Source organism: Podarcis tiliguerta (assembly GCF_965153285.1).
Source record: "Podarcis tiliguerta genome assembly, chromosome: 16".
NCBI lineage: Eukaryota > Metazoa > Chordata > Lepidosauria > Squamata > Lacertidae > Podarcis > Podarcis tiliguerta.
Genome location: NC_139549.1, coordinates 9473997 through 9489627, shown reverse-complemented (window position 1 = coordinate 9489627; position 15631 = coordinate 9473997). Strand labels below are relative to the sequence as shown.

Below are 15631 nucleotides of genomic sequence, written 5' to 3'. Positions count from 1 at the left end.
CTGAGCACACTGTACGGAAGCACTTCATGCTGCCATCTTATATAAATATAAATCCTCCGTAGCAGCAGTTTTCAAACTCTGTTGGGAAGAAAGGCTATCTTACGGATTGCTTGGGACTACCAGTATTCCCTTGCAAGAAAGTGTGAGGTGTTTCTAGGGCACAGTTGCAGTCAGCGTAGGCCAGTGATGAATCCCAACCAGTCTATCCAGTAAAATGGGTTTGTACCCTGCTCCCAGAATCCATTGCATGTAGAATCATAGAATCATAGAACTGTAGAGTTGGAAGCAGTGGCGTAGCGTGGGTTGTCAGCACCCGGGGCAAGGCAAGTAATTTGCGCCCCCTAACCCGTGGATTTGCGCCCCCTAACCCGTGGATTTGCGCCCCCTAACCCTAACCCTCAGATGTTGCGGCCGGTGCGGCCGGCCCCCCCTGCACCCCCCACGCTACGCCACTGGTTGGAAGGGACCCTGAGGATCCTCTAGTCCAACCCCCTGCAATGCAGGAACATGCAGCTGGTCCATACAGGGATCGAACCTGCAACCTTGGTGTTATCAGCACCATGGTCTTACCAACTGAGCTCAGCACTTCCTCAGCAGACGTTCTCAAAAGGAAAATATTTCCTCAGAGGAGAAAGTTGTGAAACATCAGCTTGTCTGTTAACTATGCACACACATTAGAAAAGTACTACAGCGAGACTTTTCAGATGACTCATAATGTGAATTCACCCCGGCAGACTTCTTTTGTGTGTGAACTCTCGTTATGGTACAAAATGTTTTTGAGTGCTTCTGTTTCCCCTTCGTAATGATGCCCAGGCCAGGACATGTCAGTCAGCTCAGCTGCTATGGTGCATGTTAAAAATTAGACTATGCTTCAAAACTGTTTAAAGTTCTGCTTGTGTAGAACATGATAGCCTACTTTGAGATCTGGGTGGACCAGGGTTTTTATCTCTCACACAAATCCTGCTCATAAAAACTCTCTAAAATGCTGCAGCACTGCTTGTGTTTGCACACAAAGCTAAGCCAAGGTCTGCTTTAACCATGGTTTACTCAGCAAGCCATTACTCATATTGCAGAGAACCCATGGTTTGTTTCTCCAAAGCTTGGTTTGTTTTCCAGCTTCTGTTTCTTCTGTAGGTCAGCGAACATATGTGGTAGGGTGGCAAAAGAAGCCATGGTCAAGCAAGGCTGTTAGGATTGGCCCTAACAACACACCATGGCAAAAAAACCCGTTTCCTAAGCCAAGGAGATAATGACTTCACATCACAGTTTGCTGCCAGTAAACAAACCATTATTAGTTTGTTGGGCCCAGACGACCTATGCTTTGGTTGAGCAAACCATCACTTTGAATTGGGTGTAAACCAGACAACTGTATCTTCCCGCCTCTTAATTCTCACTACAACCTCTTGTGTCAAGTTGGTGGAGCCTCCAGATGCTCTTGAGCTATAGTTTTCATTGCCCAAAGCTATTGCCCATGATTGCTACGGTTGATAGGAGTTGTATTTCAGCAACACCCAGAGGCTAACGCTTGCCCACTCTTATATTAAAGGCTGTTGCAATGGCTCTTCTGTCAATTAGGGTGCTTGCTGCCCAATTCTAAGCTTACCAAAAAATAAAATAAAAAAATTCCAGGTGGACTTTACGACATTTTGCATTTGAGCTGGAATAAAAATAATTCAAATTTTCTCTTCTGAATGCTCTTGCCTGTTCTGACGTCCTTGGGACTCAAGATAGGTTCAAATTTTAAAAAGCTGTAGGTGAGGCAACTAATTCACTGTTTCACGAGTAGCTGTTAGGCTGAAAAAGCTACCCTACCCTTGTACTAAAGTCAACTTTCAGGGGGCCAGTGGTGGGTGTGGCCAGAGGCAAAAATGGGCAGAGCAACAGGCATGACACTTACCTTTGTATGGTTGAGTATGTTCCAGCCACACTGAAGACAGAGGTTTTGACCTCTGTGTCCACATCCAGGCAAGGAAAAGGCATTAGCAAAGGATACATTCCAGCCAGGCAAAAAGCACTCAAGGAGAGCACAGGGTAGGGTCAGTAAGGGGTGTAGATAGCAGAAGTCTTGAGGGCCAGGCAGAGAGGACTGGAGGGCTGCAATCCACCCCCAGGCAAGAGGTTCCCCTAACCTTAACCCATTCCTTCGTTTGTTCATGCTAGCAGCTTTGCCAAGTCTTTCCCCAGAGGTGGAAGTTGCTTCTTTAAGAGGGAAAAATTTCTGTGCAACTGAATGCACATGACCCAGCACCCACTTGTTCCTATGCCCACTTAAGTATTAAGGAGAGGCAATGAGATGCCTAGAGAGGTAGCTACGTCCCATGCGTGAAGTTTGTTTGTTTGAAGAGACAGTGCCATTTCTGCAGAAAGGCCTCAGAAAGAGAAGCTGTAACACACGTTACAAAGATGTCTGCAAATGTGACATCAGCCCTGCTATGTGGAAATTCCTTGCAGTTGACCGCAGTGCCTGGAGACAGACAGTCACACCATTTTTACATAGCAGTGACCAGAGGAGGAATGACTGCTGGGAGGAGTGCAAAGAGTAGAAACGCCGTGATGCATCTGCAGCAGCACAACCGGATGCCTTCGTCTGCCCCACCTGCAACAAAACATGTCTCTCCCATATCGGTCTCTACAGCCACAGCAGGCACTGCAACTTTCCAACAGTTTGACATCACCTGCAAAGGCATACTCCTCCACTATCTCCCGAGACAGATGGATGCCAACAACATGCAGAAGCTCATCTGCAGCTTATTTTTTAAATACTTCTAGCTCAGCTTTGTAAATAAACCCATAAAGGTTACTTACCAGCAGAAATAAAATAAATTAGTAGCCTGCTAAGAGGTTTGTTCTTAGCATTGTTATGGTGACCATGGAGGAGGTGCTGCCCCTGGAGGCATAGAAATAACCACTGATTGGATAAAATATAGATATCTACCTAGCACGCTGGCAGATCTTCCCCTTCTCTGCCTGTCCATTCACTTGTCTGCATGCAATTCCATGCACTGTTTGCACATCAGCTGTTAATACAAAGCTGTTCAAGCCACATTTGAGAGTACAGCAACCAGAAGGTTTGAGGGAGTCTATGAAATAAGCAAAAAGGATGTGTAAAACCTTGGTGCTTTATTGACAGACCCTGAAGAACAGTCATATCAAGCGTAACTTTTAAAAGTTCCAAAGGATTAACATGAAATACAAGGTTTTAAAAAAAGATTTAAAAAACATAGATTAGAAATATCCAACCAGGGAAACACACTGCATTCTCCTGGGTTTAAAAACCAAACCAGCCCTGCTGTGTGGGATAAAGCAGGAGCAAGGCTTCAGCCAGTGTAAAAAAATATCAATGTTTCAGCAGCTAAAACCAATCCTTTTCAGCAGACAGTCTTTCTGCAGCAAGCAAAGCTTTTCTTGTCCGGCATTAACTGTTGCATTGAGTGGCCTTTTCTTGACAGACATAGTGAAAACATTTGTCAAACTTTTCCAAAAAACACAGTTGCTGGGTTTTTTGTTTAAAGGTGCTTATAGCTAAAACATGGGGAAAGGCCCAAGCACATCATTTTTCTGGCTTCTTTGGCAACGGCCGCCGGAAAAGCAGGATGTGGGGCTCTGCAGGGAGAGAGGAAATGGCATGTTAAAAAAAGATCTAGAAAATAATATTGAAAGGCCAGGTGACTCAAGCCTAACATGGGTGTTTCTAAGCATATGTTAAAAATCAGATGTCACAAACATGACCTCCAAAACAGCATCCGATGCATCCATCAGCTTCCTCCAAATCCAGGTTTTGATTTGAAGTTGCTAATCCACACTGCAGCAACAATAAGCTTAAAGCTACAACCATGTAAGAGCAGCGGTAGAACAGCTGCTTTGCATGGAGAAGGTCCCCAGATTCAATCTCTGGCATCTCCACGTGTGGCTGAGAGAAACCCCTGCTTGAAACACTGGAGAGCCACTGCTGGTCAGTGCAGACAACACAGAGAGATAGACCAGTGGTCTCTCAGTATAAGACAGCTTCCTGTGTTAAAAAATCTGCAGGCAGAAGGGATTGGGAGAAGCAGAATCTTATGCTTGTCACAGGTCCCTCTCCCTCTTCAAAAATTGTGACTGCAGAACATTGCAAGCTGTTTTTGGTGGTTAAAAGATTTCAAATATTTCATTTTTTTCCCTACTTCATCACATTAATTTTTATTGATTCATCATAAGCATATGTATAAGCCAACATATAACGATACAAACAATAACAAAACTACATACGGAGCATATTCAGTATAAAAACAAACTACAGAGCCAAGTTTTTAAGATGAGTCTATATAGCACAATTACAGCAAGGCTTGAGTTATAGGAATAGTTCTTAAATGATTCTTTCTATTTATACAATAAAAAATGGCTGCATCAAAACTCTGATTTGGCTTTACTGCAGGGCACTTTCTCTTCTTGATATCCCTGTCCAGCTCCCTGATCTGTTCAGAGCTTCTGTCACCCAATGAGTGACAGGCCAACCCTGACTGTGATCTGGACTAGGGGAAGACATAACTAACTTCCTGCTTTAGTGGAGGTAATGGGCACTTCCGACTATGGCTGGTGCTCTGCCAAACTGAGAGGCAAGATATGCAGTATATGCCAGGAGTCTTTTCATCTTGTCATATTCAATCACATACCAAGGGTGGTGAACATTATGAACACCAGTACTTTATGGAGTACTTTATTAATACATAACCTCTGCTCCTAGGGGAGGCAGAGGCATTCGCTTAAATAGAAAGCAGTGAGGAACTAGTAACTTTAAATCAAAACTGGGATTTGCAAGAAGCCGAAAGAAGCACTGGATGCTGTTTTTGAAGCCACATCTGTGTGCTTTAAAAAACACAGGCTTTATAGGGCAGTGGCTCTCTGCAAAGGCCTAAATATCTTTATGTCTGAATAGATATACAGTCTATACAGTTACTGAGATTGTAACTATAATTTGTAACAGTGATCTGCACCCCTCATTGCCTCCCTTTGAATTGGATAGCTCTCCGAAGAACATAAGGAGAGCCTGCAAGATTCCTCCAGGAAGTTCACAGGCAGGGCATAAAGGCAAAAGCCCTCCTTCACTGTTGTGCATAAGAACACAAGGAGACCCCTCTGGATCAGGCCAATGGGCCACTTAGCCCAGCCCTGTGGGCAACTAGATGCCTGTAGGAAACCTGGAAGCAGGATCTGAGAACAAGAGAACTCTTCCCTCCTGTAGTTTCATCAATTGGTACTTGAAAGCATTACTGCCTCCAGCTGTGAAGGCAGAGCATAGCTACCATGGCTAACAGGCACTGATGACCTTCTACTGCTTGAATTTGTCCAATCCTCTTAAAATCATCTGAGTTGCTGACCAACACCGCCTGCCTCCTGTGGGAATGACTTCCTTGTTTTAAGTACAGTGGTGCCTCGCAAGACGAAAAGAATCCGTTCTGCGAGTCTCTTCGTCTAGCGGTTTTTTCGTCTTGCGAAGCAACCCTATTAGCGTATTAGCTGCTAAAAGGCTATTAGCAGCTTAGTGCCTTAGAAAAAGGGGGTGGGGAGCGAAAAAAAATCGCAAGACATTTTCGTCTTGCGAAGCAAGCCCATAGAGAAATTCGTCCTGCAAAGCGCATTGAAAAACGGAAAACCCTTTAATCTAGCGGGTTTTCCGTCTTGCGAGGCATTCGTCTTGCGGGACACCACTGTATCTGCAGTGTGGAACTAGTGGCTCTCCATGCACTGCTGGACTTCAAATCCCAGAAGTCCCGGCTAGGACTCTCAACGGTCAGCCATGATAGAAGTTGCGGTCCAATATCTGGAGGGGCACAGGTCTGCCATGCATGCCCTAGATACATGTCCCAACCAATCAGGGATCACATATCCTCCACCCCTGCTCTAGACGTAAGAAAGCCAGCTGCCTAGAATTCTGGCAGGGCACAACTCAACTTGGTGTTTAAAGCAGCTATTGCAGTACAGCTCTTTTTGGTCATCCGTAAGAAGAAATGTGTGCACGTGCAACAGAGAGAGAGCAGGTCTCACATCCTGCCCAATCTATTTCCTGCTACCCTGATATCAGAAAGCCATTTTGTCAGCCCTTCCCCTCAAGCAAGGTCTCTTAGCATTTACTCCAGGCCTCCTGTGCCATTGTGCAACCTACCTGGCTCGTGGATCATGTAGTGAACCCAGCCCTGGCTTTGCTGGACCCCCAGGTTCCGCCACTCTGACTCGGACATGAGGTGGGTCTTCGGGACCAGCTTGGCAATGTCCTTTGGAAGCATCACGTGCCTGCAGCGGCAGGATCAAGAGAAGAGAATGTTAAAAGAAGCACAGGAAGGATTGCTGTAAAATAGTTTGTGACCATTAAGTCAATCGTCCGAAAGTAAAGAGAACCAACACATTGGACCCATGGCCCATCTGGTCCAGCCATTATGTTCAATTCATCCAATATATGGAGGGCAAGCCTATCAATGGCTAACTAGCCATGATGGCTACGGTCTACCAACATAATCAGAGGAAGCAATGTTTCGTTCTGAGTATCAGTGGCTGAAAACCGCAGGAGAGAGTTTTGCATTTGGTTGGCCACTATGAGAATGGAATGATGGACCAGATGGGCCACTGGCCTGATCCAGCAGGGTCTTACATTTCTGGGAAGCCCACAAGACTAGACTTGAAAGAAATGTCACTTTCCCATTGTCATTATTCAGCAACTGTTAAGCATGTTGCCTCCAATACTCAAGGCAGTACTATATACATACAGTAGCCATTGGAAAGCCACCTCTCAATCCAAACCACACACACAGTGTAACAAAGGAAGTATGTCATAAACTTCCTTTTTCCTACTACTGAATCTCCTGCACCCAACAACCCACAATCATAACTGGTTATTCTGAGAGATTATTCCTAAAAACTGTCCCCTACACCAGAAATTATGACAATAATGGTAATGATAATGCTAGATTATGAGCTCATTTCCAGAGCTGCTCCCCAGCCTACAATCAGAACTGCTTATTATTCCGAAAGATTCTTCCTGAAGCTATTCCATTATAATGTTATGTTTTGACACCACCTTTCCTTCCAAGGAGGCTGAGATGGAGCAAATGGTTCTCTCTCCCCTCCCCCACTTTATCCTCACAACAACCCTGTGAGGTAGGCTAGCTTGAGAGGCCAGTCACCAGCTAATGGACTTCATGGCTGAGTGGAGGGATTTGAACCCAGGGCTTAGTCTTCACCTTCTAACCACTACACCACACTCCCCACCACTCTTTTATGGAAGGCCCCGCCCACTCCTTTAGGGCCCCGCCCCTCAACGTAGCCATAACAACCCCTAGCCACGCCCCCTCTCCCTCTCAGGGCAAACCCCGCCGCTTCCCCGCCTTAGGCCTCGCCCTTTCTCACCGGTACTCGAACTCCTCGTCGTCGTACTTGTCCGAATAGTAGATCTGATTGTGAGCCATGAGAGGGAAACAACAACAACAACGACGACGATAATTAATAGGAGAATCCCGTCACAGAAGTATCCCGGCAGCCCCTGCAGCAGCAGCCAACGAGCGAGCGGCGGCGCGCGCTCAGGCCTCTCTCACTGGCGCCCGTTGGAAGAGGAGGCGGGACGAGGGAGGAGCCCGGCGCGAGACCTCGTTTCGGCGCGTGCGCGACCGCGCCTGCTGTCCCTCTCCCTTCCTCCCCCCGCTTCAGACACGGCAAACACACACCCCTTCCTCAACCGCCGCTTTTCAAACGCCGCCGCCGATGGCGCTGATTGGGTGGAGGAGGCGCAGGGAGGGCGACGTTTGTTGACGTAGAGAAGGCTGATTGGCTGGCATTGGCTTGGGATTTTCCCTCCCCTTCCCCTTCTCATCCCCTCGCTCGCTTTATTTATTTATTTTTAAAATTACAGTAATAATTTATCGGTGTCCGTCCTCTGCGCGGAAGTGGAGGCGAGGCAGGGATAATCAGGACCATGTGGGAAAACATATATTATTGCGTTATTGTTTATATGATATGCAATTTAAATATCATACAAGATATAATAAATATGTATCTTTAAAGCTTTAATATTTTAATCGTTCGTAAATTGCTGTCTCGCCTTTCGGCCCTCGTATAATTTATATCTACAAATGTAAACGATGCAGTCAAATATTAAGCATATTTCTATATAGCTTTTGTTGTTGTTTAGTCGTGTCCGACTCTTTGTGACCCCATGGACCAGAGCACGCCAGGCACTCCTGTCTTCCACTGCCTCCCGCAGTCTGGTCAAAGTCATGCTGGTAGCTTCGAGAATACTGTCCCACCATCTCGTCCTCTCTCGTCCCCTTCTCCTTGTGCCCTCCAACTTTCCCAACATCAAGGTCTTTTCCAGAGAGTCTTCTCTTCTCATGAGGTGGCCAAAGTCTTGGAGCCTCAGCTTTAGGATCTGTCCTTCCAGTGAGCACTCAGGGCTGATTTCCTTCAGAATGGAGAGGTTTGATTTTCTTGCAGTCCATGGGACTCTCCAGAGTTTCCTCCAGCACCAGAATTCAAAAGCATCCATTCTTCGGCAATCAGCCTTCTTGATGGTCCAGCTCTCACTTCCATACATCACTACTTGGAAAACCATAGCTTTAACTATAAGGACCTTTGTCGGCAAGGTGATGAGGTTGTTGATATTTCTTCCAGAAATCTTAATTCCGGTTTGGGATTCATCCAGTCCAGCCTTTCACTTAGAGTTGATTATATCAGTTAAGCGTGTTCTGATACATCATAATATTTTTATATTGACCCAAATATAAATTACAGGTAATTTGCTACAAATGTTATTAAGAATATATATTGCTATAAACACAATGCATTTATTAAAACATTTTTAGGTTGCCCTTTAGCCTTAATATAAATTATTAGAACCGACAACCTTTTCAGGCCCAGGACCTGCTTCATTTCGGGACCCTTTCTTAATTTTTACCATATATTTACAAGATGGTAGTGCTCCCGTTGTGACCCACCTTGTATCAGACTGCAATCAACTAGGGGGGCTTAATTTGCCACTCAAAAAGTCTGAACACACATACACTCATTTCCCCACTAAGTCAGATGTGTCCTGGCTATTGCTATCCTTGTTTCCTTGCTATCCTTGTTTCCTGCATAACAGAATAAGACCTGTTGGATGAGCTCAGCAAGAAGAGGTTTAATAATTCTGCAAGCAGGATGGAGGGGGAAATACCCGATTTAGTAGTGTGTGAATGTGAGTGTCCCTCAGAGCAGTAAGCACACATAGCAGCTTTATATAAATTAAAGCCGTTTCATTTATTTAGAATGTTGCTTTCCTCTGTACTTGATGTATAAGTATTAAATGTTCAGTGAACAAAAACAAAAGCCAGAACTTTCCAGTTTTGTGGAAGGGAGGGAAAAGGAGGCAGAGCAGAGTGACATCAGGAGACCCAAGGCAGAAGAATGACACCTTGGCTTTACAGTTGCCACAGAATATGTCTTCATGGTGCTTATGGGGAAACAACAGATGGAGGGCTGCAGGTCCCGTCATCCCTGACACTTGGCTTTGCTGGCTGGGATTGATGGCAGTTTGAGCCCAACAGCATATGGAAGGCCTATCCCCGCACTACGCCCTGTTCTGGGGTTTCTTGGAAATATGAGCAAGAGATGAACAGGAAATCAGGTATCTCCATGACCTGCCATTTCTCTTAGGGACGGTCTATAAGTTGAAGGCTACCTTCATGTCATCAAGGGGGTGACACCTGAGCCTTTAAAAGCTTGCATGGCAGGTAGAATTCTGACCCATGCAGCTTTCCCTATCATTGCACGTCTGTCCTGAGTGGATGGCTGTGGTCCAACCTGCACTGGTTACATTATTGGTAAAAACTCAAGAAATTTGCTTCCCTGCCTGTCTCACACACTTCAGTCTACACCCTACTCCGTATGCCACACCCATCTCTCATATTGCGGGTGGTCCCTAAAAGGTAAGGTAAAGGGACCCCTGACAATTAGGTCTAGTTGTGGCCGACTCTGGGGTTGTGGCGCTCATCTCGCTTTACAGGCCGAGGGAGCCGGGGTACAGCTTCCGGGTCATGTGGCCAGCATGACTAAGCCGCTTCTGGCGAACCAGAGCAGCGCACGGAAACGCCGTTTACCTTCCCGCCGGAGTGGTACCTATTTATCTACTTGCAGTTTGACGTGCTTTCGAACTGCTAGGTTGGCAGGAGCTGGGACTGAGCCCCAAACCGCCGACCTTCTGATCGGCAAGTCCTAGGTTCTGTGGTTTAACCCACAGCGCCACCCACGTCCCCTACATCCTGGTAAATCATAGAATCATAGAGTTGGAAGGGACCCCAAGGGTCATCTAGTCCAACCCCCTGCGATGCAGGCAGGAATTTCAGCTAAAGCGTCCATGACAGATGGCCAACCAACCTCTGCTTAAAAACCTCCAAGGGAGGAGAGAGCCCACCACCTCCCGAGGGAATCTGTTCCACTGTCGAACAGCTTTTTTATGGGAGGAAGAAATAAAAACAACCCCATCAGGAACTTTAAATAAGAGATGTTGTTGTTTTTAAGAGCCTTCCGACTTTCAGGCTGCGCGTGTCACTCTACCCTGATTTCTATGTCTAGCGGGGTTAGCGAAGGGTTGGTTAAAAAAAAATAAAAATGGGCGGGGCGTGCGAACCAGAGTGGGGCTCGAGCCATAGAGGAGGAACCGGAAGTAAGCCCTTGAAGCCCGGAAGTGAGGTTCTGGGGCGGCCGCAACCGGAAGTGGTTGACGGGGAGGAGGAGTGGGGCCCGGGGCCCAGCTGAAGTTTGCCGAGGAGCTGCTGCGCGACGGAAGGAGGCCGCCTCTGCCTTCCGCTGAGGACCCCCATGGTGCCGCCGCCCCGGTAAGAAGCGCGGACACGCCCCTCCCTCGTAGCCCCGCCCCCTCCCTCGTGATTGACTCCGGGCGATTCCTCCCCCCCCCCACGGCGCTCTAGACTCGCCTCCCCCCGGACTTGGGTCTTCTTCTTCTTCCTTTCCTCGTCTTTCCTTTTGCGAATCGTATGTGTGTAGCAAAGGAGGGGGCCGCCCTCCTCGGAATCCTCGGCACAGCCCTGTAAGGTAGGCCAGGCAGGGAGGGAACGGGTTAAAAAACTGAGCCTTGCGGCGGATTCGAACCTGCGCCTCGACCCTCCAGCCCGAGATCTCTGCATATGAGGGGTTCTCTCCCATGACAGGGGGGCTTGGGAGTGATCCGACCCGGCAGCAGATTCAGGGTAGGCTAAGTGGTGCGTGTCTGTGTGTGTTTAAGTCCCGCTGAATTCAACAGGATTTGCCACTGAGCAGACACGGTGAAGATTATGCTGGTAACTTCCTTTAAAAGGAGATCGGCCAGATTCATGCAAGAGGTGGAGGTGGAGAAGTCTGCAAACAGCTGTGAATCTGGTTGGCCGCTGTGGGGGAAACGGAATGGTGGAGTAGAGGCAGCCTGTGTGTCTAATCTACTCGGTCCGTTATTGTACAGTATTCGAAAAGGGGGAGGTTGTGGGCTCTTGGCACAGGGCGACTGCTATGGAAAGGAATCTTTAACTGAAATGGAGAAGCACAGCATTTAATCTGTGGTGGGGGATCATTATTTCCAATGATGACTGCACATCTTTAAAGTCTTGAAATCACCACACCAAGTTATCTTGGGGTTCTTCACAAGGCCAGCGACATGTGCCCTGTTTTTCCAGGGGTAAAATTTGAGACAAATTGCATTTATTTGCTTTGAATTGCCGTCATCGCGTCCTCTTTTTCCTCTTCAAAATATGGCAAGTTTGTGGTGGATATAAGTGGCCGCAATGGCTATGTTCTCCCTTCACTGTCGGAGGAGGCAGTATGCTTCTGAATCCCAGCTGCTGTTGATCACATGTGGGGAAGGTTGCTGTCGCCCTCAGGTCCTGTTTGCAGACTTCTCATTGGGGCCTCTGGTTGGCCAATGTGGGCACAAGAAGCTGAACAATGAGCCTTTGGCCTGACCCAGTAGGGTTTCTCTTTTGTTCTTATGTACAGTTCCCTGGATTCCTTGGGGAAAGCAGTGTGCTTTAAATGGGCATTGAATGTGCTTTCAATGTATGGTGTGGATTTGATCTCGGTTAATACCTGTTTGGGAAGCGGGTGGCACTGTGGGTTAAACCACAGAGCCTAGGACTTGCCAATCAGAAGGTCGGCGGTTCGAATCCCCGCGACGGGGTGAACTCCCGTTGCTCGGTCCCTGCTCCTGCCAACCTAGCAGTTCAAAAGCACGCCAGTGCAAGTAGATAAATAGGTACCGCTCCAGCGGGAAGGTAAATGGCGTTTCCGTGTGCTGCTCTGATTTGCCAGAAGCCGCTTAGTCCTGCTGGCCACATGACCCGGAAGCTGTACGCCGGCTCCCTCGGCCAATAAAGCGAGATGAGCGCCACAACCCCAGAGTCGGACGTGACTGGACCTAATGGTCAGGGGTCCCTTTACCTTTTTAATACCTGTTTAGTATTCCATGAAAGCTACAAACATGCACCTAAGACTATAGGCTTAGACAAGTTCATGGAGGAGAAGGCTATTAGGGCCTATCAGCCACAATGACTATGATCAGGCAGCCTGAATATCAGTTGCTGGTGGAAACTGCAGGAGGCACAAGCTGCTGTTGGGCTTCCCACTGAGGCATCTGGTTGGCCACTGTGAGAACAGGATTCTGAACTGGACGGGCATTTGGCTTCATCTAGCAGCTAGGCTCGTATGGTTTTCTGAAATTCTTCACAACACCATCTCTTTCATTGGGTCAGTATTATCATCCCTGTGTTGTGGAAGGTGGTCTGAGAGAGAAGACCGGCTTGCTTATAAGGCAGAGCTGGGGAACTTTCAGCCCTCGGCAGATGTTGTTGGACTACAACTCCCATCGTCCCTAACCATTGGCCACGCTCGCTCTGTGGCTGATGGGAATTAGAGTCCAACAACACCTGGAAGGCTGTGTTAGGAACAGGGATATGAAAGCTAGGAGCTAAACGGCAACTTAAACCTAGGTTATGGACGCAACAATGGAATGTCTAGGTGGCTTTTTTATAACAAGAATTCAAAGCTGAGAATGAATGAACTGCTGTCAAAATATTATGTTCATTTTCCCCATGGTCTAGTTGTTCCCCTGCCTACCCCCCCTAATATTCTTAAGAGGGTCTCTTCTCTGGTCTTCAGAGAGTAGCTGGAAGTGAGGGAGGCAGAAAAAGTTCCCCCTTTCATTCCACTCTGCAGTTTTAATCTGAAATCTTAGGTGCAGTACTGCGCCCAGAGCTCAGAGACTGCTCAAGTTAATGACATTCCCTGTCACAAAATGTGCCTAAAACAATAGGAGTTTTGAACACTGCTGGAAGGGGCAAAGGTTCTCCATTCTTGCACTCAGTTAATGAGGTCGTCCAGAGGCCAGGTCTGCCGCGGCTCAGCCTCTTTAGGCCCAGTAGTTCTCTTATGGGAGAACGAGTCCTGTTAGCAGACCTAGAGAGCAAGGAGACACAATGGCTTAGGTCATAGATGTGGAGGAGAGGGGACCTCTGGCTGTTTACGCTGCTCCTGTGTCGGGTATCCCTGCAGTGCTGTTGGTGCGGCATGGAACAAGGGTAGGGGGAATCCTTTGCAGTCCAAGGGCCGCATTCCCTTATGAGCAGCCTTCTGAGGGCCACGTGGGAAAATGTGCAGAGCAATAAGTGTAAATTTGTTCAGTACACACATTCACACACCGTCAAAGCAAGCAAGAGGTGTGATCAGTGTTTAAGGACAAATTCCAGCCAGGCAAAAACACTCAAGGAGGGTGCAGAGCAGGTTCACTGAGGGGTGTGGCCTGGGGAGAGTTCTGAGGGCCAGATAGAGAGACCTGGAGGGCCACATTTGGTGCCTGAGTTTCCTCACTCCTGTCCAAGAAGAGTACAATCTCTCTTTCCCCCTTATATCCTCCTTTTGGCAGTTGCTGTGCCATTTTCTCCTATAGTCCTTCACTAGGTGGGTCTGAGTTTTGTCTCTTTCCCATCAGCCTGCCTGGTTTGAGCTGGAACTGGGGTTGAGCAGGTGGTGGTGGAGGGATGCAGTTCTGGCTGGGTACATGAATCCCACCCACCCCATTGCGAAATGCTTAGCTTTGGGGGGGGGGTGTTATTTTTAAAGGACGTGAGTAAGCAATGAGTAATATCCCATGATTACAAAATAGCAGATGTATAGCTTTTCTCTTCCAGGCAGGGTCCTCCCTTGGGGGCAGAGAAGGCAAATGCTGTATTCAAATCCCAAGCTTTGGCAACCAAATCTGTGGGGTTTTCCAGCCTTGCATGTGGCTTTCCCTCCTCTGCAGCAGCTTCTCCTTGCGCCCTAGCCCAGCGGTGTTTCCCAAGCATTTGACAGTTGCAGCAAGCTTTGATCTGGATTTAAATTAGCTGGTCTTCTTGGGGTCTCCCCCCACTTGGTTTATTTTAATAATGTTTTCTTCTTTCGGATGAGCCTCCTTCTCCCTGTGTGTGTGAATTGCCGTTTGGAGGAACGTATACATACAGATCATCCATTTCACCCACTATTCTCTACTGGGAAAGATGAGGAACCTGTGGCCCTCCACAGGTTTCTGGAGTCCAGCTCCCCTCAGCCCCAGCCAGCATGGTATGGGATGATGGGAACATCTAGCAACATCTGGAGGGCCCCATGTTCCCCATTCTTGTCCCCAGCCAGGTACATATCCCATCCAATCAGGGATCACGTATTGATTGGAGCCAAGCCTGCAAATCCTTGGCTATAGGTTTCGGGTTGATGATAATCCTGCTGGCTGCCTGCCTGACTTGTATCACAGCTCAATCTGCTGCGTGCTAAGTGTGCCAACACTCTTCAGCCATGGAGTTGATCCTGGAAGCACCCGTGAATCTTCTCTTGAACCCTGTGGCCCCTTTCCTCCCACACAGTCCTGCTACTTCAGCAGAGATCTGACAAAACACTGAGTCAGGTTGCAGCTGAGGCTCAGGAAATGCTTGTTAAATTGGAGAAAGGAAGCTTCCTCCGTTGTTAAGGCTTTTGGGGCATCTTGATGCCTGACAGAACAACCACAGCCCAGTCTCTGCTTTGCATGCAGGAGGTCCCAGCTTCAATCCATGGCATCTCCAGGTAGGACTTGGCATGTTCCCTGCCTGAAACCCTGTAGAGCCACTGTTGGTCAGTGTAAACCAGGGTTTCCCAGACTTGGGTCTCCAGCTGTGGTTGGACTACAACTCCCATCATCCCTGACCACTGGTCCTGTTAGCAAGGGATGATGGGAGTTGTCCTCAAACCACAGCTGGAGACCCAAGTTTAGGAAACCCTGGAGCAGACCATACTGAGCTAGCTGGACCAATGGTGTGACGGAATAAGTCAGCTTCCCACGCTCCTATTCATAGGAATCCTATCCTTTGTCTAAGATCATGAGGGCTGGAATTTTACTTTCTTTCCAAGGGAAGGACCATGGTTCAGAGGCAGAGCATCCGATCTGCATGCAGAACTTCCATGATTCAATCCACAGCCTCTCCAGCTAGGGGTGGGAATGCCCTTGCCTGAAACCCTGGATCGCTGCTGCTAGTCAGTGTAGACATCACTGAGCTAAATGGTCCAGTGATCTGACTGAGTGCAAGGCAGCTTCCTTCATTGATCTGCAGTTACAAGCGTCTTTTAAATCAGTGCT

General features: G+C 47.8%; 2 protein-coding genes across 4 annotated transcripts in view; one reads left to right on the top strand and one right to left on the bottom strand.

Moving 5' to 3' along the window:
* Window positions 1–3101: 3101 nt before the first annotated feature.
* CKS1B (CDC28 protein kinase regulatory subunit 1B) lies at window positions 3102–7691 on the bottom strand. The gene is made up of 3 exons (XM_083416926.1): window positions 7381–7691; window positions 6143–6270; window positions 3102–3603 (listed from the first exon to the last, which is right to left on the bottom strand). Exons 1-3 carry the CDS (start codon window positions 7437–7439, stop codon window positions 3551–3553), a joined length of 240 nt encoding a protein of 79 aa, XP_083273052.1. The 5' UTR covers window positions 7440–7691; the 3' UTR covers window positions 3102–3550.
* Window positions 7692–10681: 2990 nt separating this feature from the next.
* Window positions 10682–15631, top strand: part of SHC1 (SHC adaptor protein 1) — a 47907-nt gene continuing 42957 nt past the window's right edge. The window contains exon 1 of one of the 3 annotated variants that reach the window (XM_083416599.1): window positions 10682–10838. The gene's annotated coding sequence lies outside the window, so the exon portion shown is untranslated. Of the gene's footprint in view, window positions 10839–10945; window positions 11056–15631 lie in introns of those variants that run through there. The other 2 variants (XM_083416597.1, XM_083416600.1) reach the window with 2 other exon arrangements.

Excerpts from the sequence above, each read along its gene's own strand:
- CKS1B (XM_083416926.1), bottom strand. The coding sequence starts at position 7,439 with ATGGCTCACAATCAGATCTACTATTCGGACAAGTACGACGACGAGGAG. Across the intron at positions 6,271-7,380 it reads GACGAGGAGTTCGAGTACCG|GCACGTGATGCTTCCAAAGG; the intron begins GTGAGAAAGGGC and ends CTGCCGCTGCAG. Across the intron at positions 3,604-6,142 it reads CTACATGATCCACGAGCCAG|AGCCCCACATCCTGCTTTTC; the intron begins GTAGGTTGCACA and ends CTCTCCCTGCAG.